Raw genomic sequence first — 25,556 nt, forward strand, 5'->3', positions numbered from 1 at the left:
CACAAATAGGACATATTTGGGCAACAATGTCTCAAGAAACCATGAAATCCTGGAACCTAGAGGGATCAATGAGCCTTGTCAAAATCCAGAGTTCCTGACTCACCCCTATTTAACTGTACTCTCTTTTCAAGAACTCATGGATGCAACCAAGAATTCTAGAACAGTGGTTGGAGCTACGAAGCTTTGGACTATATACCAAGCTTGACTTCATGAAAAATCCACGTCAAAGAGTGGCAGTGGTTCTGTAATTGCTGTTAGAAAATTGTACTCTCAGAATATGGAAGTATTAGATTTGTGTCAGGTAATTCAGCTCAACCTGTAAGTCCTGACTTATCTCAAGCTGATGTGTGACCTGATATCTAATTTCATTAATTTTACCAAGTTCATTTCCCTCCCATTTAAATTCGGTTAAATTCTCATCCAAAACAGAACATATTTGTTTCTGCTAATGTGTACTGCCATCTTTTTGAAAACAATATTAACCGATTCCGGTAATACTGTGCTGCTATCTCGTTTCTTCGACATAGTAATTTCTCCAATTATGGTCCAAATGGAGAACTTGATCTATTCTATTTCTACTGCCCTAAACTTTTCTGAGCTGCTGTAACTGTTCTATTTTGCACATTCTTGAACAGTCACAGGTACACTTGCTTGGAGGCCTCTCTCATCCAAATGTAGTTGAGATCCTTGGATACTGTTTGATGGGGGAAGAGCTATTCCTCGTTCATGAATTTATGCAACGAGAGAGCTTGGAGAACCATCTCTTTAACAGTGAGATGTTGATTGTGCAGCTTAAATGTTATCTTGAATAATCCTTCTGCATTAGTTACTGGTTAACTGGTAATAACATTCCACTCAAGATCTACTCTTGATTATTCTATTTACTTAGGGGGTTTCTTCCATTCAGTCACTTTCCTGGGACACAAGGCTCAAAATTTTGATTGGAGCAGCTCAAGACCTGGTATTCCTGCCCTCAGACATATTGCTTGATGGTGTAAGATACATAATTAAATTGAAGTACAACTCAGTCGATTGCATGTGAAGTTGGTTTTTTTTTAGTCTTACAATGCAAAGATATTGGGTTTTGGCATAGCAAAAATAGATCGTCCAAAGCCCTTTGATGATGTACATCTGCGTTTCTATAGTAAGAGAAGATGTGTCTATTCTGCTCCTGACTACTTCCTGACAGTACTATGCTACTGCTGGCCAAAGTAAAGCTTGAAATGACATGCATGCCTAGACTTGGGACAAGTTCTTAGAAAGATCGCAAATAAGGATGGCATTATTATTCTACTTATTAACTCATATTTAACAGCGCTCAGGAACGCCAAGAGCGATGTATATGGTTTTGGTGTTGTATTGGTGGAAACATTTACTGGTCTATCAGGAAAAGGCAAATGTAGTCTACCAAGATTAGGTTCATGTGATCTGATTGAGTTTTTCAGGTCCCATTTGTCTGACAGAAGACAGTTGGAGAAAGTTTTTGATTCCTGGTTAGAAGAAAAATACCCCTTAAAAGGTGCACTGCATTTAGCTCTGCTTGCTCTAACATGCCTTGACCCTGAACCCAAGAGCAGACCATCGATGAAAGAAGTTGTGGAGACACTTCAACGCATTCAATCTGCTCCAGGAAAACCAAAAATCCATGGACAGACAGCTCATCCAACAAGGTCAAGAACGTTTCAGTCTTAGTCCTCCACTTGTACCAAGAAATCCAGGGCTAACCATAAACAAGATCAGCCAGAGCTGTCTTTTAGACCTTAGCTTCCTGCTCTTCTGGCATGGTGTGACTGGTAGATGGATATCACAAAAAGTAAGGAACGACTCTCAGGCTCAGGTAAACAAACATGTCCTCTTTTGGGAAATATTTGCTTAAATTAATCTGGAAATAAAGTGGCCATTTTTTCAGAGATGGTATAGCTATTATGTGTTCCCAGCATTGCGGAACGACTTGATAAGACAGCATGTCATAGCAGATGGACTGTAGGCCTTCTTTCATCTTCCTGCAGTTGATGGTAACTTAAAACGCATCCAAGTCCTTATAGGCCATATTAAGCAGGTTTTTCTTTTTTTGGGATGAATGCCCTTCCACAATTTTTAAGGCAGTTCAAATCAATGAAGCCTATAATTGCAATCTAATAGCTCTGCATCGATTGGTAACTGTTCATGGTATATCTGTGTGTTTGTCCATGTCTCTCAGAATGTACAGTCCATCTTTTAGTTCCTGAACTCTGAAGACCAAATAAAAACTTCTATAGCAACAATACGGATTTTTGTGATTCTTTTATTGATTTATCTTTTTGGATTTCATCATTTACATGTCCAGCTTTCCTTCACACGTGCACATGGAAATTTCACAATGTCGTGGATAATTGTCTCCCAGCCTGAGCATCTACTGCATTGTTTCTTGCTGAATATTCTGAATCTTTCAGTTACTTTTTGAGTATGTGCAATGAGGCATTTGATATAGCAAATCAATCATCCACGTGATCTTTTATAGTTTGGATTGTTGATCTTCAAAAGTTCTATCTTATTGCTAATTGTTAGACAACTCTTTTAAGGCTTTGTTTCATTCAGAAAAGGTGTTAACATAAGTGGTTTAAGTGATCAGATAGTGTATTTCTGAAGTTGAGGCATCCTTTGGCGGCTAAATAACCACTTAGAATATAAATAGCCTATTTATATTCTGACCTTTTAAACTACTTGGATGGACGGATCAAGAGCAGAAAATCCTTTTTCAAAAGCAAATCAAATCAAATCACGTAAAATGCAATCAAAGGAGTCACCAAATTATGAGACATGATTTAGATTTCCAGATTAAGAGCCTAAATGAATCTATCTCATGTAACAGAAAAAGCATCACATGAATGTTAAACACACTTAATTGGTGATAGACAGGAGACAGACCATATCTGTTCGAAGTTATCACAGTTAAGAAAACTTTCTTTGGCAATGATTCAAATAAAGGGTATGAAATAGTTGGAAAATACAATGTGGGTAGAATTGAATGCATGGATGCCATGTAAGTTCTTGGAAAAACTTGAGTTGCTATCATCCTTCACAAGCTTGCATGCAAATAATGGAACATTAAATGCAATAACAATTATGTCAATGATATCTTTTTCTTGTTTCAGTAGTATATTCTGAAATATTCTATCCTGATTGATTGAAAGCTTTTTTCTTAACTGGCTCTCTTTGTTTGTCTGTGTTGCTATGTTTACATTTGTGTTTTCAAGGATGATAGCAAGTTTTGAAGCAGAACCAGACATTACAAATTTTTTGACATTAACGTGTCCATGCTCTTTCCGGACAATGTCTTAGATGGCTGTTCAAACAATTGCTCGTCCGTTTTGCCAAGGAAAGACCAGGAAATGCAAGAAAACAAAACAAAAAAGAAAAGGAGTTGCAGGAAAACCGAAAAAAAAACTAAGATCATATATGGATTAATGTCATTTTGATTGTTTAATGTCATTTTAGATGAGGTCACAAGAATCATTGGATCGTTGCAGTTTCAAAAAAATTTGTTCGTTGCTGACACTGGCATATCATTACACGTATTATCAGAATGATGCGTATAATGGACATTACACTGTCACAATGGATGGCCGTATAAGCCCGTGTCACGGTCCATTGCAGATGCTATGAGTTACTAGGTACTAGTACTTGAGTTGATGGCTACCCAATTTAAAAACTCAAACCGCCTGAAACTCGTTTCCGTCCATTTCATCCAACACCCAACTAATTCAACACAATCCACGCCAATCTGATTGTTGGATTTTGGGTAATTTTGCCAACCGTATAAATAGATGTCAAAAACAAACCTCGCATACTTTTAACTCTCTTGAATGGATTTGGTTCCTCGGATCAACAACCGAGAGATCCAATTCCAGAGTAAGGAAACTTTTCCTTGCTCCTATAACCCAAGATCCAATTTGAAGCAATCAAGCAAACCCAAATTCAGCGCTGGACCTCACCTGGAAATTTTGGGATAAAGGTCCTCTGGTGACAGTGACATGCAGTTAGATGTAGGATGTAGACACTAATTTAGTAAATATAGCTACTAACAAAATAAAGTGAACAAACACAAGAAATTTTTTCTATCATTGAAATATGCGTCCCAAATTTGTTCGATTTTTACATGTTGATGTGTTGATATCTACATTTGTTGTTAAGGATAGTAATGAAAGTGAGTGTCTACTTTGCAGGGAAGGAACGAGACAGGAGTTGGGGTGGATGTTTCCCCGCCCCACTTAAATTTTGATATGGTATAACATATATGTATATTTTAATATGTATAATACAAAATAAATGCTATGTTATTGTTATTATATAAATATATTTATATGAAATAAATAACATAACTTGTCATGACAAAATGATGTAATTGTTTTTTTATTAAAACTTCAAAAGAATGATTAATAAAACTATTATAAGATTTATATAGATGAAAAAAGTTTAATTAAATAAAAATAATAATGGTAGTAGGGCGGAGCGGGTGTATCACAAGGGTGGTGGAGGGAGGGGGGTTTGGAAAATGAGACATTTCCTTGTCCTAAAATCACCTCATTGTCATCCCTATTTATTGTTTTAGTGTCTATATTTATTTTGTTCGAATTTATCCTACTGTCGCCATTGGTGACAGCAGAGGACCTGATCCGTTATTTTGCTTTGCTGTCACCAGACATTTTGAAAGTTCCCAACGTCATCTGCGAGCAGACCATTATATCACGAATAGTGCCATTAGAAGCTCTAGAGCTGATGCTGATCTCTTTATTGCTGAACCTCTTGACCAAAATTTGCAGTTCCTCTGTAACACCATGAAACATATGTCCAGTATCTGCAAGGCCAGTTCTTATGAAGTTGCATGTTGCAGTGTTTCTCTCTTTTTTGGCTGCCAATCTCATATGGTTGACCTCTTTAATTGAAACTATGAAAGGGCTGATGCTGATCTCTTTATTGCAGAACCTTTTGACCAAAATTTGCAGTTCCTCTGTAACACCATGAAACATATGTCCAGTATCTGCAAGGCCAGTTCTTATGAAGTTGCATGTTGCAGTGTTTCTCTCTTTTTTGGCTGCCAATCTCATATGGTTGACCTCTTTAATTGAAACTATGAAAGGGCTGATGCTGATCTCTTTATTGCAGAACCTTTTGACCAAAATTTGCAGTTCCTCTGTAACACCATGAAACATATGTCCAGTATCTGCAAGGCCAGTTCTTATGAAGTTGCATGTTGCAGTGTTTCTCTCTTTTTTGGCTGCCAATCTCATATGGTTGACCTCTTTAACTGAAACTATGAAAGGCACTCTTCAAGAAAGAACCAAGCAGATGTTGGTTGGCTTTGTTTGACCTTTCGCAATCATTTGTTTCATTAAGAATATTTCCACTTGGATGCAAAAGCAGAATGATGCAATAGCATAATCCTTCACATGCCACCACATCTCACCTAGTTTTAACATGCATGGACAAAGAAATATCTGACTTACCTATGATTGAGCAATTTACATAATTCTTAATTAGCCATTAGGCCTCCATGTACTAAGCTGCTGTCTACCTGGCTGTTTGTTTTTGTTCTTGTTTCTTTGGGTATTAACTCTATCTTGTATTTTGCTCATAGTTCTTGGTATTTTCCTATAATTTACTTATGATTCAACATGAAGGGAATTTCTGGTCTCGGATTTTAGGTAGAAGTTTGAGAAGAAAGAAAATGTTAACCATTATTAATATATCGATGGACATTATCATTGCTTACAAACAAAAAGAGATGGGGTTGATGAGGAGATATTTAAGGATTAGTAGTCTAGGACGTTGTTTTACCAGCTTTACTAAAAGAGAAATTGGATAGGTTTTAATGGGAGTGTTTAGAAAGCAGAAAAAAGGCAAGAAACTGGATTTTCTATACAAGACTAACAGTAATAGGAATGACGTTATACATATCATGGTTCAAAGTTGCGGTCGTGGTCCGAACCGTTTCACATCGTTTTGGCATATTGGTCACGATCTCGACGAAAAGCAAATTTTTGAAATATTTAATATTCTAAAAACTGTAAAAAATATAATAAATAAAAATAAATAAAAAATTAGTAAAATAATAAAAATTCGAATTGATTCAAGATAATTCGGAGTGAATCGATGTAATTCGACCGTTTTAACTCTTCGTGATGGCTTCTCAGCGAGTCAAATTTCTCAGAATTGCAGGGAACCACGAACACGAGGGATTGGGTGGCCTTTAGGGAATATCCGTGGTATTAAGTGAAACTACAGGACAATATAATACATGTATACAGACTAGTTCAAAGTGTTTGCGAGAAGACTAGTTGATTGGCTTTCAAAGTCAACTGAACAATACACCGACTAGTTCAAACATTTCTGCATCATAAGTTTCCAATTGAACCTGAGATCATCTGAATTTGATGATTTGTCACCATTAATTACCTGATTTTCAATAGGAAACTGATGATAGTCATGATCGAAAGATCAATAGATGCCTAAGAGTTGTGATAATTGGGAAAGGCTGGTGACAGCCGTCCTGAGAAGAGAAGATCTCCGATTCACCGGTCAGAGGACTCCAAGTGAGCTTTCCTTGGCATCATTATCATCAATTTCGTTCTTTAATCTAGCTTCTTCCTCTCGCCGAGTTTCATCTTTCAACTTCAACAACTTATTCGCGGGGGTTTCATTTACACGTCTTCAAATTCTCCAAGCAACGGATTACTTGAATGAGTCCAAGCTCATTAAGCATGGTCTCTCGGGTGATCTCTATGACTGAGTTTTAGAAGAAGGGACTCGAGTAGTAATTAAAAAAATTGATCTTTCATCAGTCAACAAAAAATCCCTTTTCATAGCAGAGTTGGAAGTTCTTGGGAAGGTTTCTCATCATCATAGATTTGTCCCTTTCCTTGGCCATTGCTTGGAGAATGGAAATGAGAAGTTTCTGGTTTACAGGTACATGCCTAACAAGGACTTGTCAACTTGTTTGTCCAGGAAAAATATTTCAGGTAATAATACACAATCACCATTCCTTGACTGGATAACGAGGTTGAAGATAGCAACTGAAGTTGCTGAGAGTTTGTATTATCTACATCATCAGTGTGTCCCTCCCCTTGTCCATAGGTAATAAATATTCTCATCATTTTAGACCAAGCACAGATTTTTATTTTTTTTTTGAAAAATAAATAGTATAAGCTTAAGTCCTCTTTTGATTCGTGTAGAGACATTCAAGCAGGCAGCATACTTCTCGACGACAAGTTTGAAGTGAGGTTAGGAAGCCTTTATAAAGTCTGTGCTGAAGAAAAAGACATTGCTCCGAATACCATTGCTAGGTTAGGGTGGTACTTCTGATACTCTCTCAACTTTATGTGGGATTTCTCTTTGCAATATAGCAATGCCCTGCTAATGAAGACTGCAAATTCTTTATAACAAAGGAAGAATATTTTTCAGTTAAAAGAGTAATTTGATAAAATTCATAGTGATTCTAATGCAAGCATCAGCTAGGGAGTTGAAAACATTTGTCTGAAACATAGATACTCCTTCAAGACATATTTAAGCACTCTACAGCAAGAGCTACGCGTCCTATCTACCATAACTTAGCTTAAAAATTTCTGGCTGGATATCAGCATTGCTACTATCTAGTATCCATGATTTGCTGTCACATCTACCACTTTGTTCAACAATTTTTGTGCTTAGGATGAAAGGTGGCCAGAAATAAAGTTCTTTATTTGAAATATATATGTACTTTTCGAGGGATTGACAACTCTGCCTTATAAACTTGAGACTTTTTGATGCTCCTCAAATTTCAGATGTTTATTTGTTAGACTAAGGATAGATTCTGCTTTTCCATGAGTGTACAATATGTGGTATTTGGGAATCGCTAAGCTATGAAACTGCAACTTTCCACTCTTTTGCTTACTGCTAACTTGTGAGTTTTATTTCTGTACTAAGTTTGTGACATTCTTTCTTCTGTTATACAGGGGATCCAACCAAGGCACTCCTGGTATGTAGAGGATACTTGTAAACCATGTTCTGTTTATCATTCCACTTGAATCTGTTCAAATGACATGGTGTATGAAGCCAATTTTGGATTACGTGAGGAGATTGCTCAGTAGTCACAAGAAATGAACATTACTCAAAGACGTGTTAGTTTAATAGAAACTGCCTCGGCTTCAGTTCAAATTCAAGTTTGTATTCTTGCACATGCCAGATTCTGCTAGAAAAGCCTCACAATAGTCCCCACTTTTGCCTTATGTGTCATATTTGAAAAAACCAGTTGGCTTGACCATGTTCCAGAGTTAAGCATCATAAGGCAGTTAGGAATTGACTTTCCCCAATAACAGAAGAAATGATTGAAGAAAATTAGTACAACTTTGCAATTAAGTTACACAAATACTCTTCTCCATGTTTCATGGTAATCAGCAGAGCATACAGATGTTGGTGTGTCTTTTTGTCTTAAGTATCCCCAATTATTTTTTGTTCCAAGAATGAGGTGAAATGTTTCCAATTTAGGTGTTACCATCAGCTACTTCTGAAGCATTCCAAATCATATTATCTTGAATGGCCAGGTACGTCTAATGCAAGTTATGCAACATGTGCCTATGATGTTTATAGCTTTGGGAAAGTTTTGCTCGAGCTAGTCACGAGAAAGCAGGGTTTTAGTGCAACTGAAAATTCCATCATGAAGGATTGGATGGAAAATGTGCTGGCTTATATCATTCCTGATAAAGAGGAACTCCTTGTAAACATTGTGGAGTCGACTTTATCCTCGGATAAGCATCTTTTGTCCCAAGTATTGGCAGTTTCATTTATCGCTAAGGCATGTCTCAGTCCTGAATCTTCTGAAAGGCCCCATATGGCACATATACTTTTGGCCTTAGATCATATTATATCAGCAAGGTTTGGTGGTGAAAATTTCAAGCCTATTGGTCATCATGGCTCAGAGAGTACAGCTCTGGTGATTGCAAAGATACTACAGGAATCTGAAATAGTAGGTTGGTTAATGACTCTCTTTAGCAGTGTAAGAAATTTGATATGATAAATGTTGAAAAATACGTGTATCTTGCAGGAAGGATGCCAAAGGCAACTGGCAATGCAACACTAGGCAGCCGCACTGCCTTAAAAGAGGGTTATCAAAATGGGGGCAGCTTTGTTCATCCCAAGTTGACTATTTTCTCTTATTCTGAACTCATGGTTGCAACCAGAGGTTTCAGGAGTGATGCAGTGCTGAGAGAAGGCGAATTCAGTGCAATAACCCAAGCTTGGCTTCAAGACAAATCCACATCAAAGAGTAGCAGTGAAGCACTAGTTGCTGTTAGAAAATTTTACTCTCAAAATATGCTACTATTAAATGATTGGCAGGTAGATTAACCCGCAAATAGAAACTACCTCTTCTCTGACAAATTTTTGCAGTTCATTTGGAACCGAATTTCCTTTTGGCTCACAAGCGTTACTCCAAATTCAATTGGTCTTTTCTGGCTCTTACAATACTAGAACATAATCTTCCTACACTTTCGGTTAATGTATGCTATCATCTTCCCTTGAAGTAATTTACTGTTGGCATTGATATGGTAATTGCATTAGATAAGTTTAATAACTCCTCCAAGTATATAGTGAAGAACTCTAACTTGCTTTGTCCAATCTTTTCTAAGTTGCTTATTCGTTTCACATTTTCTTGAGCAGTCTCGGGTATGCTTGCTTGGAAGGCTCTCACATCCAAACTTAGTTGAGTTCCTTGGATATTGTTTGGAAGACAAAGAGCTATTCGTTGTTCATGAATATATGCAAAATGGCAGCCTAGAGAACCATCTCTTTAGAAGTGAGGTTTAGACTAATATGCTCTAATAGTTACTCAAACTAAGCCTCATTTACTGATAGTAAGCTTCAGATGAAATAATTTTACTTTGATGTGTTTAGCAAGCTCCGATGTTCGGCCACTTTCTTGGGACATAAGAATTAAGATCCTAATTGGAGCAGCTCGAGGCCTGGCATTCTTGCATGCGGCAGAGTGGCAAGGTTACTATGAATACTTCGGCACCTCAGACATCTTGCTTGATGGTGTAAGTTAAAATCTATTTGCGCAATGTTCTCATGAAATGTATTTGCCAAAACTTAGAGGTTTCTGTACTTATCAGGACTACATAAAGTTTAACATGAATGCTGAGTTTTTTCTTTGAATTATTGATGGCAATATCTATTACCGATGAAAAACTCATTTTCTTTGAATTTTGGTCATATTTTTTGTTGACAGTCTTACAATGCCAAGATATCAGGTATTGGCACAACAAAGATTGTTCGTCGAAATGTCTTTAATGAAGTACATCCTCTTTGGTATGAAAGGGGAAAGTATTTTAATGCTCCTCCTGAGTATGATCTGAGAAAAAAATATCCCAACAGGTAATATTGCCAGCTTGACTGTTTGAGCTTTTAAAATTGAGCCCACTACTGAGTACTCACCAAAGTTAAGCTCTTGGACATGCTCGATTGGATTTAAAACAAATTTGAGTAACAAAAGAAAAATGTTATAAATTCTAATCATCAACTCATATGTAACAGGGCTTATGAATGTGAAGGGCGATGTGTTTGGTTTTGGTGTGGTATTGGCTGAAATGCTAACAGGTTTATCAGCAAAAGGTAGATATCGCCTTAGTTGGGGAGAGCACCATCTGGTTCCATTTTTCAGGTACCATATGAATCTGGAGAAGATCCAACTGGAGAAAATTATGGATCCCCAATTAGAGGGAAAATATCCAGCAAAAGCTGCTCAAAAATTAGGGGCTCTTGCTTGTTTATGTCTTCAAGATGAACCTGAATTCAGATTAACAATGAAACAAGTTGTGGAGATATTAGAACGCTTTGAATCTGCTAAGGAATAAGCAGAAGAGCCTAGGACAAATCAGACAGCTTATGATCATGACTACCACCCTCAGCATTCTTAGTTTTCCACTTCTACAAAGCATTGGTGGAAATCCGTCCCATAAAAGCTGACCTATTGCTTTCATAAATAAACATAACAGATCCTTAAATATTTGTCCTGATTAGTTGGTTGATATGTAATCTGTTCGTTCTTGTTCCTTTTTGTAATCTCAGCTTCGTTTTGTTTGAAAGGTTAAGAGTTGCACTGGTTTAAAAGCAAGTTCTCCGAAGAATCAGCTCGGACCAAAGAATGCATACCTACACAATGAATTAGTTTAGCATTCAACAAAAACTAATTGTACACTGAATTGACTTTGAAAAAGATGTAAGTGCAATTAGAGTCTGAAGTAATAGAAGATAATAATTTGTTGGATTGATTCCTTCAGTCTCATCTTGAGATTACTGATGAAGGACAATTAACATGGTGTTGTGAAAATCAACCGTCAGAGAAGAAAATGGAGTTTCTTAACGGGACTGGAAGGGAAAGGGGAGTGTAGTGAGGAAAAAGTACTCAGGAAGATCATATCCACAGGTTAACTTTTCTGGCAAAGATTGTTGTAACTTTGACTCGATGACTGGATAGGAATTTGTTCTTGGAGACATCAGAGAAGAGAAGGGGAGGGGAACTACACTCTAGGCCCTTCTTGCTTAAGGATTCTATGTATCATAAGATAGAACGTCATCAATGGTTTAATGTTTGAAGTGATGGCGCATTTGTTCTCTTCTGAAATGTGGAGAATATAAGGAAACAGTCAATTTCCAGTTCATTCATATACCAAAGCTGGAATTTCGAGCCAGATTTGGTGCCTGATCCTGTAAGGAAAATTTCCCTTACTCTCAGAACCTGATCTGGCCCAAGATTTGGTTTGAAACAAACAGGAATATAGTGCCATGAAAAGCTCTAGAGCTGATCTCTTTACCACTGAATCCCTCGTCTAAAATTTGTTGTTTCTTTACAACACCATGAAACATATGTCCAGTATCTGTGAGGTCAATTATTCTGGTGAAGTTGTTCATCGCACCCATGAGTGTGAAGCAACGAATGGGTGTTTTTTGTATCTTCCACCAAAAGAAGCAACTAGCTCCTCTAATAGGGAACTTCCATTCTCAAAGAAGAAGAGTGATGTTTCTTGTTTCCTAAAAATTGGTAGTAGCATTTTCAATTCTTCGTTCTTTGGTTCATTAGGAGGTTGCAGTGGGATTCAATTAAACGAGACAGTGAAAAATTTAAAATTTTGGAAGAAGTATGAACAGAACTAGGAGCAGCCAATCTCATATGGTTGACTCTTTTGAGTCTCATATGGTTGACTATTCTGATATAAAACTATTAAAGGCACACTCTTCGAGAAAGAACCAAGCAGATGCTAGCTGGCTTTGTTTGAACTTCGGCAAACATTTGTTTGATTAAGAACTTCGGCAAACATTTTTTTTATATAACTAAATGAACTTGTAAATACTAAATGACAAGTTGTAAAATCTAATAAAAAAAGCAAGTATAAAAATCACAAGTAAATCAAACATTTTAACTAAGTGTAAGTTTGAATCAAAAGATGTACATTGGATGAGTAAACCGTAAGACTAATGACAAAAAAAAAAAAAATCACAAGATTCATGAACATATAAATAAAGTGTAATATCAAATCATATACAACTAAACAAAGAAATATATAAAAATCTATTCCTTAAAAGTATAAGGATTGAAGAGAAATGAAGTACATGATAGTCATGTAGGAATAATTGGTGACTTGACAAGTGACATGACATTTATTATAACAAGAGGACAAGTCATTTAAAGAATTGATGAGTCATTAATTCACAGTAAAAAAAAAAAAGTTGGATAGGTCTCAATTTGTCACGTCATAATAAGATCTTGATATTATGATCTCAATATAATGTGTAGCGGCGAGCACATGAAAAATTGTGCCAGGTAAATAAATAGGAAACGGCTAAAGGAAAAAAGTAAGATAGATAATCCACTTTTCTAATAACAATACTATCTTTCAAATTAGGATTCTTTACTAATTTAAGCATTGTAGTGTATTCCAGGGGAGATAACCCCATTTTTTTTTTTTATGGGTTTTCTACTCTAGACGAATTCATCAAGGCTCGAGTGTACAAGCAGGTGCTAGGTTTTATTTTTCCAACGAGCATTTTAACTAACACTAATCCTGAGGCAATTTTCATTTGGTTTTCTCTTTACATATTATCACGAGGGGTTGAGTGGCCATTTTTAAATCATAGGGGGGATTCCGTGGTATTAAGTGAAACCACGGGTATACACAAATTTGTTCAAAGTGTTCGTGAGAAGACATGTGATTCGCTTTCAAAGTCGACTGAATAATACACCAACTTAAATATTTCATTCTCCCAGTTGTCTACATCATTAAGTTTTCAACTGAAATACATTGCTGCTCTTATTAAAGAATTTAAGATAATCTGAATTTGATGGGTTATTACTATTGATTACGTGATTCTCAAAGGAAAGTATGATTCTAGTGATCGATAGATCATAGATGAGTAGGAGTTATGACAACTGGGAAAGCTGGTCACGGCCACCCTGCGGAGAGAAGACGACCGCATCATTGCTCAGAGGACCCCAAGCGAGCTTTCCTTGGCATCATTATCATCAGTTTCCTCCTTTAATCTTGCTTCTTCCACTTGCCGAGTTTCATCTTTCTGCTTCTCCAGCTTATTGGCTGGGGAATCGTTTTCATACAATCAAATTCTCCAAGCGACAGATTGGTTCAGTGAATCTAACCTCATCAAGCATGGTAGCTCTGGGGATCTCTTTTATGGAGTTTTGGAAGGAAGAACTCAAGTGGTAGTTAAAAAAATCGATCTTTCATCGGTCAACAAAGAATCCCTTTTCATAGCAGACTTGGAGGTTCTTGGAAAGGTTTCTCATCATCATAGATTCGTCCCACTGGTTGGTCAATGCTTGGAGAACGCGAATGAGAAGCGTTTGGTTTACGAGCATATGGCTAATAAGGATTTGTCGACTTCTTTGTCTAGAAAAATCGAATCAGGTAATCGTAGAAAATTACCATTCCTGGACTGGATAACAAGGTTGAAGATAGCAACTGAAGTTGCTGAGGGTCTGTCTTATCTACATGAATGTGTCCCTCCCCTTGTTCATAGGTTGCAAAGTTTTCCTCATTAATTTTGTGCCCAGCAGGGTTTTATTATTTGCATTTTTATATTGGTTTTTGGAACGTAACCTGCAGCTTATCTTTACTATTTTAGCGACATTCAAGCAAGTAGCCTACTTCTCGATGACAAGTTTGAGGTGAAGTTAGGAAGCCTTTATGAAGTCTGTGCAGAAGAAAAAGACATGCGTCAGACTGCTACTTCAGGTTTGTGCAGTAGCTTAAGTTAATATTTCTTGTGTTCATTGTGACATCCTTTCAGTATTTCTCTAGAATTATCTGTATTTTAGTTTTTGTGGTTGCAGAAAAAGAGATAAGTGCCATGTGAGTACTTATATCTAAAATTCTTTACGAGAATGAAAGCGTATCTGTCAGTTATGAAAATAACATAAGCATCCGCAACTGAGTCAAAATGATTGGAGCAATGATTCCATTTCTTGTTTTGACATCGGTAGACATCATAGTTGTAGGTTGAGGGTATCCGGATTCGGCATATAATGCTAAAAGATCAAATTTAGAGAGTGTATGTTTAACCTGGTCCCTTTCAACAAAATTTATAGTCAAAGCAGTCTATTGTATCAAGCCAAGCGTAGCCTTATACTTCATTAGCATAGCATCACGATTGCAACATCCCTGCCATCTGCCCTCTTGAACATGGAAAAGGGACCAAGAATTAACATCTTTAGTTGATATGACTTCTTTCGGTTGGATTGAAACTCTATGCTCTTGAGATTTTACATGTGAGACTGGCGTTACATTCTTCTTTTCCATGATTCTACAAGTATTTGGTTCCTGCGGGGTGCCTTAGCCATACCTGCAAAAGTGAAATTAACCATTCATTCTTTTGCTCCCCCAGTTTTTGAATTTTACTTCTGATTTGTATTCATTCTTCTTCTGCACAGGGCATTTGGAGAAGGCACTTTTGGTAAGTAATTTTCATTCAGTTTTAGTTCTACACCATCTGATATATTATTCCAAATGGTTGAATCAGCATAAAGTATACATAGTGTAACCTTAAATACTTAAGAGTTCAGTTCAAAAAATTGTATATTCTTTATTCCAGTATAGACCTGATTTTGCTAAAAGAACCTCATATGTAGATGTCTATGCTATACCATACAAGGAAAAACCATCTTTATGAGCATTTTACGGTAATAAGGATATATGGAGCAGTATTGGACTGATATTCCCAGTTAAAAGAAGGAAATGATAGAGATATTGAATAGAATTTTCCAATTCAGTTAAGGGGTTGCTTTTCTTCCCAATGTTACATGACAATTGCTAAAGCAAACAGAACCATTATTGCTCTCAGCTGCAGCACCAACAACTTCACTGCTACAAGATATCAAGAGGGCATCGGTCATTTGGGACCAAGAAGCTGGTAGGTATGTTTCTGTCCCAGTTCCAGCTTCAGATACACGTGGTAGATCATTCGTACCTGAAGGGTCAAAGACAAGTACAGGACTAAAAAATGATGACAAGAGGCCAGTAACTTTTTTGTCTCCCGGTAATCATTAGTGAATTTCATTTAGACAGTTAAAATGGTTGCTAATGTGCTGCATAATCTTGTCTAAATTAGTCTATTATCTTAAAAGATCAGGTACATCTAATGACAGTTATGCATCATGTGCCTATGATGTTTATAGCTTTGGAAAGGTTCTGCTTGAGCTAGTCACTGGAAAGCTGGGTTTAACTGCCACAGATGATTCCGCATTGAACGGTTGGATGGAAAATGTGCTGTCTTATATTCTCCCTGATGATGTGGAAGTTGTTGTAAACATCATTGACTCGTCTTTGGTCAGAGCTAAGCATCTTTTGGCCCAGGCATGGGCTGTTTCTTTTATTGCTAAGGCATGTCTCAGTCCTGAATCTTCTGAACGACCCCGGATGGCTCAGATACATCTTGCTTTAGAGCATATTGAATCAGCAAGTTTCACTAATAAAAACCTCAACTTTACCGGTAATCATGACTCAGTTAGATCTGCAGCTATGGAGATTGCAAAGATACTTTGGGGATGCAAAATAGTAGGTTGGTTTTGTGAATGTCCTTAGCATTTTGATAATTTCAAATGAGGAATGCCAAAGATAAAACTATATCTTGCAGGAAGGACAGCACAGGCAACTGCTTCTGGAACAACTCTAGGCGGAGGCACTGCCTCAAGGAACCATCGAATCTCAGAAGCTGGTGACTTTGAGGAGACCTATCCAAATGGAGGGATTTTCTCTCAGCTCAATTTAACTATTTTCTATTATGCAGAACTCAAGGCTGCAATTAGACATTTTGGAAGTGATATAGGGATGAGAGAACTGGAATTTGGTAGAGTATACCAAGCATGGCTTCAAGACAAATCCACGTTGATGCATGGCAAGGGATCCATAGTTGCTGTTAGAAATTTGTCCTCCGAAACTAAGCAGCTATTAAAGGTAATGGAAACCAAGCTTGTGAGTAGTAACTAAATTTAGATACTCTAACAAACTCTATTCCTCGCAATTGTATCTAATTCATTTTACCTCACAAGTATTGCTCTTTATTTCAAATGATCATTCTACCTCATACAACACTAGAACATATCCTCCTAAGCGTTCTAAAAATATTTTGCTGTCAGCTCTATTCCAACAATCTATCATTGCCAAAGTCGGTGGTAATCGGAAATTATGTAATCGAGAGTGTTTGCTTTGTGGTAACTTGTTCAAACTTCTATCAGTTGCTGATGTTTTACTATTGCATTTTCTGGGCAGTCCCGTATAAGCTCACTTGGAAGACTTTCTCATCCTAACCTAGTCAAGTTCCTTGGATATTGCGAGGACAAAGAGCTATGTGTTGTCCATGAATTTATGCAAAGTGGCAGCCTAGACAACCAACTCTTTGGAGGTGAGATTTTGATTATATTGCTCTATTAGTATCTTAAACAATCTAAGCATCATCTGCCTGTATAAATTTTCCATTGAAACAATCTTAATACTTGGATGTCTTTAGCGGGCTCTGAAGTTCAGCCACTTTCCTGGGACACAAGACTTAACATTCTAATTGGAGCAGCTCGAGGCCTAGCATTCTTGCATGCAACACAGGAGCAAGGTTTTTATGAATATTTCGGTACCTCAGACATCTTGCTTGATGGTGTAAGTAGAGAAGCAAAATATTTGACCAAGACAAGTTTATTGGATGTGCAATCAAATAATATATATCCAATTATCCACCAGAGTTTATCAAACTACTTCAAAAGATTTAAAATGCATGCCCGCCTTTTTATATCTTCAGTAAAACTGCTGACGAATCATTTACTGATGCAATTCTCATCCATCTCAATTTTGGTTTACTATCTTGTTTTCAGGCTTACAATGCGAAGATATCGGGTTTTGGCACTGCAAAGATAACCCCTCTAAGTTATCTCTATGATGTACATCCTAATTTTTTTAGGAATGGAAGATATGTTGATGCTCCTCCTGAGAATGTCTTCCCAGGTGCAAATGCAGGTAACCCATCCAGAATGATCTCTTGAGATTCTAGACTACCGGTTGGGGATCTTGTGCTACAAAAGCACTACCAAAGAAATTAAAACTCCAGTGGTAGCTTAATCGGATTCAAAAAAAAAAAAAAACTTTGACTTGACAAAAAATGAGAGTATAATACTAAAAATTGTCTCCCTCATGTAACAGGGCTTATGAATGTGAAGAGTGATGTGTATGGTTTTGGTGTGGTATTGGTTGCAATGCTAACAGGTTTATCTACAAAAGGGAGACAGCGGCTTAATTGGGGTGAAATCAATCCAGTTCTGTGCTTTATGGATCTCAAAAGAGACAGATTGGAGAAAATTATGGATCCAAAGCTAAAAGGCCAATATTCTTTTAAAGTTGCACAAAAATTAGGTTCTCTTGCTTCCATTTGTCTTCAATATGATCCTGAATTCAGACCATCGATGAAAGTTGTTGTCGAGGTACTTGAACATGTTGCAGCTGCTAAGGTGGAAACACAAAAGCCCTGGATAAATCAGAAAGCTCATCAACAGGTCCAGCAACTTTAGCAGTCTCAATAGTTCTAGAATTCTATCAATGCTTTAATGAAATCCAGCCGATAATAGCTAACTGTTGTTTTCTCTCTTAAAAATTAACAGAACCTTTCGTATGTTTGTCCTGATTAGTTAACTGATGTCTTCTACAGCTTCCTATTGCTCTGGCAATCTTTTGTCTGTAAAAGATAATAGTGGACCAAAATGAATTAACGGTTGCAAGTGATAATCACTGAAAATAATAAACGTACATGCTCGCAAACAGTAACTGTACATGGTTAACTACAAATCCATTATCAATCAACTCCCAAATGCCGTTTTTAAATATTTGGGCTTCAACTCTTAGCTTGAGAAAAGATTTACCCCAAGTCAAAATTCAATAATTTTGCACTTTTAACAGCCTTCCAATTGAAGCTGAAGCATTGCAACTCAAGAAAGTTGTGGTCACTCCAAGAAAGGTTAACTGTAAGATTTATTGCCCTCAAAACTATGCATCTTCTGGTTTCTTCTACAAAGACCAAAACTAACGTTTAGCTTGAACAATTTGCCCTTTAAATTCACCCATTACCTCGGGCCCATTGTAATGATCAAATGATAATGTTAATGGATTCCGGAAGGCAAGAAGAACATATTTGTAATTGAGGTAGAAAAAGGAAGATAAAAGAACGTAAATGAAAAGGAAAATTAACAAAACAGAAAACAGAACACAAGAAAAACTTAAAGAACAGGAAAACAATATAGAAAGAAGGCAAATTATAAGGGCCATATGTGGATGTTAGCCTAGGCTAAAAAGTAAAAAAATTATATAGCATTGGATTACTGTTTCTGCACTGTCAGATTTTTTTTTTTTTTTTTTTTTGGAATATTTTGTGTTTTGGAACTACAAAGGAGGTAGCAAAGAGGGAACGCAGTATGTTCATTCACACCAACGGAAGTTTGCTATGTTCTGAACTCGGAAGGTTTTCATTCACACCAGGAATGAAGTATTTTTGTATATTTTATGCTTATGGTTATTCCTCCCTGCTATGGAGAATCTTCCCCAGCATGCCTGGAAGCGTCCGAGTGCATGCACACCAACGTTCACTGCCGAATATTTCGAGTCTTTGTCTATTTTTCTGTTTGTCTGTCTGTTATTTTTTTTTTTAGCATGATCATGAGTCTAATTGTGTAATTATCGGTTATTGGCGATTCCACATTGATTATGAAACGATTTGATGCGGGGTGGAAGCGTGGCACCAACACCATCCATAAGGAAGAAACAAGGGTTGATTTATGATCAAGCCTAAAAATATCATGATCCAAATAAAAATCTAGGAACATGAGAAAACTCACATAATTGGAATTTCCAATCAAATTTAAATGTTATTTGATAAAAAAAGAGTTAATCCAATAGGGTCTAGATATGTCTATTTATAAGCACTACTATGAATACATAAGGAATACGAAATAATTAGTCTAGATACTTAACTAATAAGATTCTCCTAAAACTTCTAATTAGGATAGGAAATAAAATAATACAAAAATAGGAAAACAAACATCAAAATGACCCTGAACGCCGGTCTTTAGGCCGGACATACTCTGATGATCACCAACAGGATATCCGGCGCCGATCATGAAGCCAGACTTGGCGTCGGGCTTCCTCTATTTTTTGACGCACACGGCTTTCTTTTTCTTTCTTCTTGCTTTTCTTCGAATGGACCCTCACCACCAACAATAACAATAATATCCTACTAAAATAAATAAAAATAACAATAAAATGATAAAAAAAATATCCTAATTAAGAACCCTAAATTAAGCGTTACCGATACAAACAAGAGACTCGTGAATCCCTGGGGTCTCCATTTTGTATCAGACTTCCTCACTTAAAAAGAACTTGTCCTCGAGTTCTACGGAGAAGTTTAATAAGGAATCATAAAAAGACATAGCTATGATCCTGCCATGAATTTTATAGGGTCGATGCTTGCAATGAAACTTTTACACCCAATTGTGAATGTAGGAAGTTGTATATGATCCTGAGACAATTTCAAAATCAACAATGTTTGATAGGGTGTTAATTGTTGGTTATTTTATTGTTAATTTTTCCCTTTATCCTTGCCAAATATTGTTTTAATTATTAATATTTACTTATATTTGGTATTGGACTCAATTTCAGGAAGTGAAACAGAAAACTACAAAAATGAGGGACTTTTTGGAGATAATTGGGATTTCAAACAACCGGGCCCACATAGTGCTACAAAGAGATTGCATTTCCTTTGCTGATTAGGAGATTGGAGTCCTACGGGCAATAGGAAACTAAAAGCAAGGAATTCGGTAGAGCTCCATTTTTGGTTTGATTCTCAATTCCAGCGGGGACCACAGGGATAAGAAGCTTTAGTCATTGTTGGCTTTAAAAAGGAGACAAACGTACAGAGAACTTTTATCAATCAATAGTTTTAGTTTAGGCTTTTAGCATAGTTTTAGTTTTTTTCTTCTTTTAGCTCTTTCGCATGGTTGTTCTCCATTAATGGAGGACTAACCTCTTAATTCTAGTCAAGGGGACAACTGAAGACTTGGTTCAACAATTACTGTGAGATCGAAATTATTTTAATCGCTTCCTCATTTATTGGTATTTATGTGTTTCCTGTTTTTAATTGTTATAGTCCTTATGTATGATTGATTAGTGCGCAATAATTAATTATTCATATAGGTTATTTTGCTAAATAGAGGTAATTGAATCCGTAATTGTTCGTTATCTCTATCTTAGTAGCAACTGGCGTAATTGGGTTTATGTCAGGGGAGCATATGATCTAGCTTAAACAAACCCTCGTAGCGTGTTTGTTGGTTAGGATTGGGCCTTTCTAATTATTAATGCAATCTAGAAATTAAATCCTACGGTCGTACCTATGGTTATTTTTGGGTTAGAGAAATAGCTAACGATCGTACCTTAGCTATCGAGAAATTAAGGAAGGGTTGGTTGTTTATCGCGTGTATGACAACTATAACTAATCTATTACTAAATGTTGGAATTATTTTTGCATCAATGATCAGTGCATGAACCATTTCTGAAGTGTACCCTTGGCTAGAGTTTTCCCTTAATTATTCCTCTTAATCAATTATTTTCTGCAATTAATTTATTTAGTTAGCATTTAATCCAAAACCCCCCATACTTTGGACTCTAGAAGAAACGAATTATCCCCAGTCCCTGTGGATTCGACCCTACTCACCGCTATATACAAAATCTGTATTTTTCTCGAGTAGGTATTTATTATTGCACAGGTTCGGCACCTGCTAATATTGTAATCCACCATAGTCAAAATAAACTTTAGGATGTTTCCCTGATTGACAAGAAACTCAACCTGTTCTTCACATAAAATTGTCAATAGAAGAAAATTTATCAAACATAATTTTTCCATCAAAAGTGGTATTTTTTTGGCTTGGGAAAACAGCTGATCCCATGAATGTGATGGACAACCCAAGAAGTGAGATGGATTTGCAATTGGAGGAATTTTGTTGATTCAATATCCACAAGGACTTTTATTTCCATCATCCTAGATCACAATTACATCGTCAAATTTACTAGACGCCAAATCTAGTTGGAGTTCAGCAGTTGAATTACGAACTTCAATGTCTTTGGCACCTTCAACTTCCTTTGTACCTGTTTTAAAATTATAATCTATAAACAACAAATTAGTCTCTTTCAATTGATTAGACCTAAATTGTGAACTAGGCTTCAATTGCATTCGATTGATATTTTTGCCATCTCTGACAAATCAATAGACACTTTTCCTTCCATAGAAAATCACATCCCGATCATGTATTGCCACAGTCTCCCAAATAATACATAATATGCATCCATATCTACAACATCACGCATGACTGATTGATAAGCTTTAATCCAAAGGTTGAATTAATTTCCTAATTATTTTCTTGTCAAGCTATTAACGCATCACACAATTATATTTTGGATTATTTCTTGATGCATCTAAATTGTGCTTAACCAAATTTTACGTCTCTCTCGAGACCACAAACATTCAATTAAACCCTTTAACAACTTTGGTGATATAAGTGCGTTATACAATCCTAACCTACTCTCGTAATTAAGCTAAATATGTTAATTTATCTGGTGCACGGTTGCATCTCCATTCTCAATTTGATACAAACCCTAAAGTCATGTTCATGGTGATCAGCCATAAACACGTGATAAAAAGGCAAGATAAATAAATTATAGAAAAAGACAAGAACTTTAATTGAGAAAGTTAATCAAGTCTTCTTTATAAGAAATGAAGTCTTCTTTATAAGAACCCTAACCCTAGAGTAAATTGAGTGCAACATTGTGAAGGAATCAAACCACAAGTTCAAGAAGTAATACAAAGGGAAGAAATTGAGATAGAAAAACTTCCCAATGCTCGTCGCCAATTTTCTCCCTTGTGCTCCTTGATTCTCTTCTGTTGATCTTGATCTCTCAAGATCAAGCTATAAAAAGATGTAAAAGTATATTGCTCTTGCTAAAACTAGTGTTTTTCCTCCCCTAAAACGACCTAAATAACTCCTATTTATAACCTCTAGAAGTTACAAGTGAATCCCCTTTGGATTAGGTTTCTTTCAGCTTTAAAACAAACGTGCGCGTCAAGACCTGATGAAGACCGGCGCCGAAGTTCCTTCGGACTTCAGCTACTTGCTTCGTCAGACCAACACCGGCGATAGGACCAATGCAAACACTGGTGTTGGAGTTGGTCTCTCAAACTTCAATTCATTTCCTTTCTTAGCCGTTTCTGATTAACACCTTGTCATTTTCCTGCAACATCAAAACAATACTAAATTAAGCGGCTCTACATCCTGATGGGTGCTATTAGGATCCAAGCGCAAAAAACACAACTATTGAGATATCAAGTATACAACGATTTAATGGAAAACAAACCACAAACATGAAAGATAAATGACACACAATATTTAACGTGGTTCGACTCTACCATCGAGTCTACGTCCATAGAGAGAAATCCGTTCTTTATTATGAGTGGAAAACCTTATACAAGAATACAACTTGAACCCAATCCCAACCCTTGTATACTATCTCTCATCTCCCAAGAACCCTCTCTTACACCCCATGTATAAGGCTACATGATGCTCTTGTGTCTTCTTTTATGTCTTTTGTGTGGTATACCAACCCACCTATTTATAGGGAATATTATAGGGAAAACCAATTCTAATTTCTAGACTTACACAGAATAGGAAATAACTTTTAATTTTAAACTAAATAGAATATTCATTGGTTACCACTTCAAGTAACTAAAACTAATTAGAAAACTAGTTACTTCCACACAAAACAAAAAATCTATCTAAAAGAAATTAAGCCAATTATCTAGCAAATCTCCACCTTGACAAAAATTTCTTTCAGCAATCATTTGCCTTCAATTACCAAATAATATGGTATCGAACTACACACCTGAATCAATACAGTCTTAACACTAAATTGATTCAATCGGCAAATGAACATGTGTAGTTACCCCGAGTCCAACCTCCAGTTGACTCGTGAGAAGGTGCCTCAATTCACCATCTCCCTTTACAGGATTTCTTCTCACCACTACTTGCAATCGGGGATCCCCTTTTGTGAGCTCTAACCATAACTATTGAGGCAATCAAGTGGAAAAATCACCATATTTTTTTTCATCCTCAGGACTGTCTCGCCACGTGTGATTTTCAATACTCCACCTAAAATAAAAAACTCGTAACTGTCAGAGTTTTCTGGCGCGTGAAAATTAGATCTCTTTATTTTTTCGGGACATGTGTCACACTACCCAAAGAACATAATCGAAATCTAAAATCCACCGGAATGAAATATCAACCGTTGGAGGTGTGAGAAAGTTTCTACCGATTCACGTCCATAATCAATATTGTACTCAATATTTTCCTTGACTCTTGAATCACCTGCCTAGATTCACCGTCAAGCGCCTCCATGCTTTCAGCTTTCCATTCTTCACCATCAATGCTTTTTGTCAAGCCATTGAAACAAGAATATCACCCATTAAATTATTCAATTGGTAACAACCACCAATCCACTTAATCTCAATAGTTAATCAGGATCCAACTTTGAACAACTAAGCACTTGATCCAACCATTCATTTGTTAGGATCCAAGTGTTTTTGAGCAACCCAATCTCACAACCGAGTTCTAATACCACTTGTTAGAATCCAAGCGCAGAACACACAACTATTGAGATATCAAGTATACAATAATTTAATGGCAAACAAGCCATAAGCATAAAAAATAAACGACACACAATATTTAACGTGGTTCGACTCCACCATCGAGCCTACGTCCACGGAGAGAAATTCGTTCTTTATTATGAGAGGAAAATCCTATACAAGAATACAAGTTGAACCCAAATCCAACCCTTATATACCATCTCTCATCTCCCAAGAACTCTCTCGCACACCCCATGTATAAGGCTACATGATGCCCTTATGTCCCCTTGTGTGTCTCTTGTATAGTATACTAACCCACCTATTTATAGGGAATATTATTTGATCAAAACCCAAATAACAATAGGAAATCAATTCTAATTCGTAGACTTACACAGAATAGGAAATAACTTCTAATTCTAAACTAAATAGAATATTCCTTGGTTACTACTTTAAGTAACTAAAACCAATTAGGAAACTAGTTACTTCCAAATAAAATAAAAAATCTAGCTAAAAGAATTTAAGCCAATTTTCTAACAGGTGCAAAAAGATATCACTACTTTGTCACAAAACTACCCATATAGTTACAATTTACACCCTGTCAATGACACTATTGGTGTAATATTTGCCTATTGAAAAAGGAACTAAACACTTCTCAACTACTTTAACAGGTTGTACATTTTTTATCCTACTAATCATGTAAGCCTTAGGATGTAGTTCAATAGGCAAATTCAATTGCCAAATCAGAAAGTTGATTAGAAATTTTGCACCTAAACCTAAAGATTTGCTCACGCTATGTTTTAGCTTCTTTCTTTGGCTCGATTCGACGAACCACGTACACTAGTTGCTCATAGTCTTCTTCCTCTTCATTCTTGGCCTCATAGATATATTCCCTCCTCTTCTCCTTGTTTGCTTGTGGCTCCATTATTTTTAGTAAAATTCACTGGCTTTCGTTGTGGACCATTATTTGAATGATGTCCGAGTTGTTCGCACCTCCAACACTTATTTGCCATTGGCTTGGCATAGGGATTTGCATTAGTTTTTAATACTGCTTCTTTGTAGCCCCCTTCATTTCACCATTTTGCTTTTTATCTTCTCTATACCTGCCTTGATGAACCGTTGGTGCTGGCTAAAACTTCTCATCAATTGGCGGTTTTATGGACTCTTCTACATGATCCTCGCGAACTCATTCTCCTTGCATTGCTTTTCCAAGCCAAATTTAATTCGACATTCAAGTCTAAGTTGTTAACATTTGACAACGTAAGAATTATTTTATACCAATTTCATCCCATATATATATACTCTTTTTCAAACCATCTAAAAATCTTGACATGAGCTGT

General features: G+C 36.5%; 2 protein-coding genes across 4 annotated transcripts; both read left to right on the top strand.

The window, feature by feature from the left end:
• Positions 1-6,312: 6,312 nt before the first annotated feature.
• LOC113748641 (probable LRR receptor-like serine/threonine-protein kinase At2g16250) lies at positions 6,313-11,073 on the top strand. Of its 3 annotated transcripts, none has more exons than XM_027292144.1 (9): positions 6,313-7,113; positions 7,212-7,331; positions 7,971-7,993; positions 8,559-8,984; positions 9,059-9,351; positions 9,673-9,808; positions 9,907-10,049; positions 10,241-10,386; positions 10,546-11,073. In XM_027292144.1, exons 1-9 carry the CDS (start codon positions 6,950-6,952, stop codon positions 10,595-10,597), a joined length of 1,503 nt encoding a protein of 500 aa, XP_027147945.1. In that variant the 5' UTR covers positions 6,313-6,949; the 3' UTR covers positions 10,598-11,073. The 3 variants fall into 3 exon arrangements, with proteins under 3 accessions (XP_027147945.1, XP_027147946.1, XP_027147947.1); XM_027292145.1 differs by having other exon boundaries at positions 7,212-7,322; XM_027292146.1 differs by lacking the exons at positions 10,241-10,386; positions 10,546-11,073 and having other exon boundaries at positions 9,673-9,813; positions 9,907-10,033.
• Positions 11,074-12,797: 1,724 nt separating this feature from the next.
• Positions 12,798-18,131, top strand: LOC113750833. The gene is made up of 12 exons (XM_027294773.1): positions 12,798-12,832; positions 13,594-14,000; positions 14,130-14,258; positions 14,357-14,375; positions 14,954-14,976; positions 15,364-15,558; positions 15,652-16,080; positions 16,156-16,475; positions 16,791-16,923; positions 17,029-17,171; positions 17,384-17,525; positions 17,709-18,131. The coding sequence occupies exons 1-12, from the start codon at positions 12,798-12,800 to the stop codon at positions 18,071-18,073; spliced, it is 2,340 nt and encodes a 779-aa protein (XP_027150574.1). The 3' UTR covers positions 18,074-18,131.
• Positions 18,132-25,556: the final 7,425 nt, after the last annotated feature.

This window comes from Coffea eugenioides, chromosome 10 (genome assembly GCF_003713205.1).
Source record: "Coffea eugenioides isolate CCC68of chromosome 10, Ceug_1.0, whole genome shotgun sequence".
Lineage (NCBI taxonomy): Eukaryota > Viridiplantae > Streptophyta > Magnoliopsida > Gentianales > Rubiaceae > Coffea > Coffea eugenioides.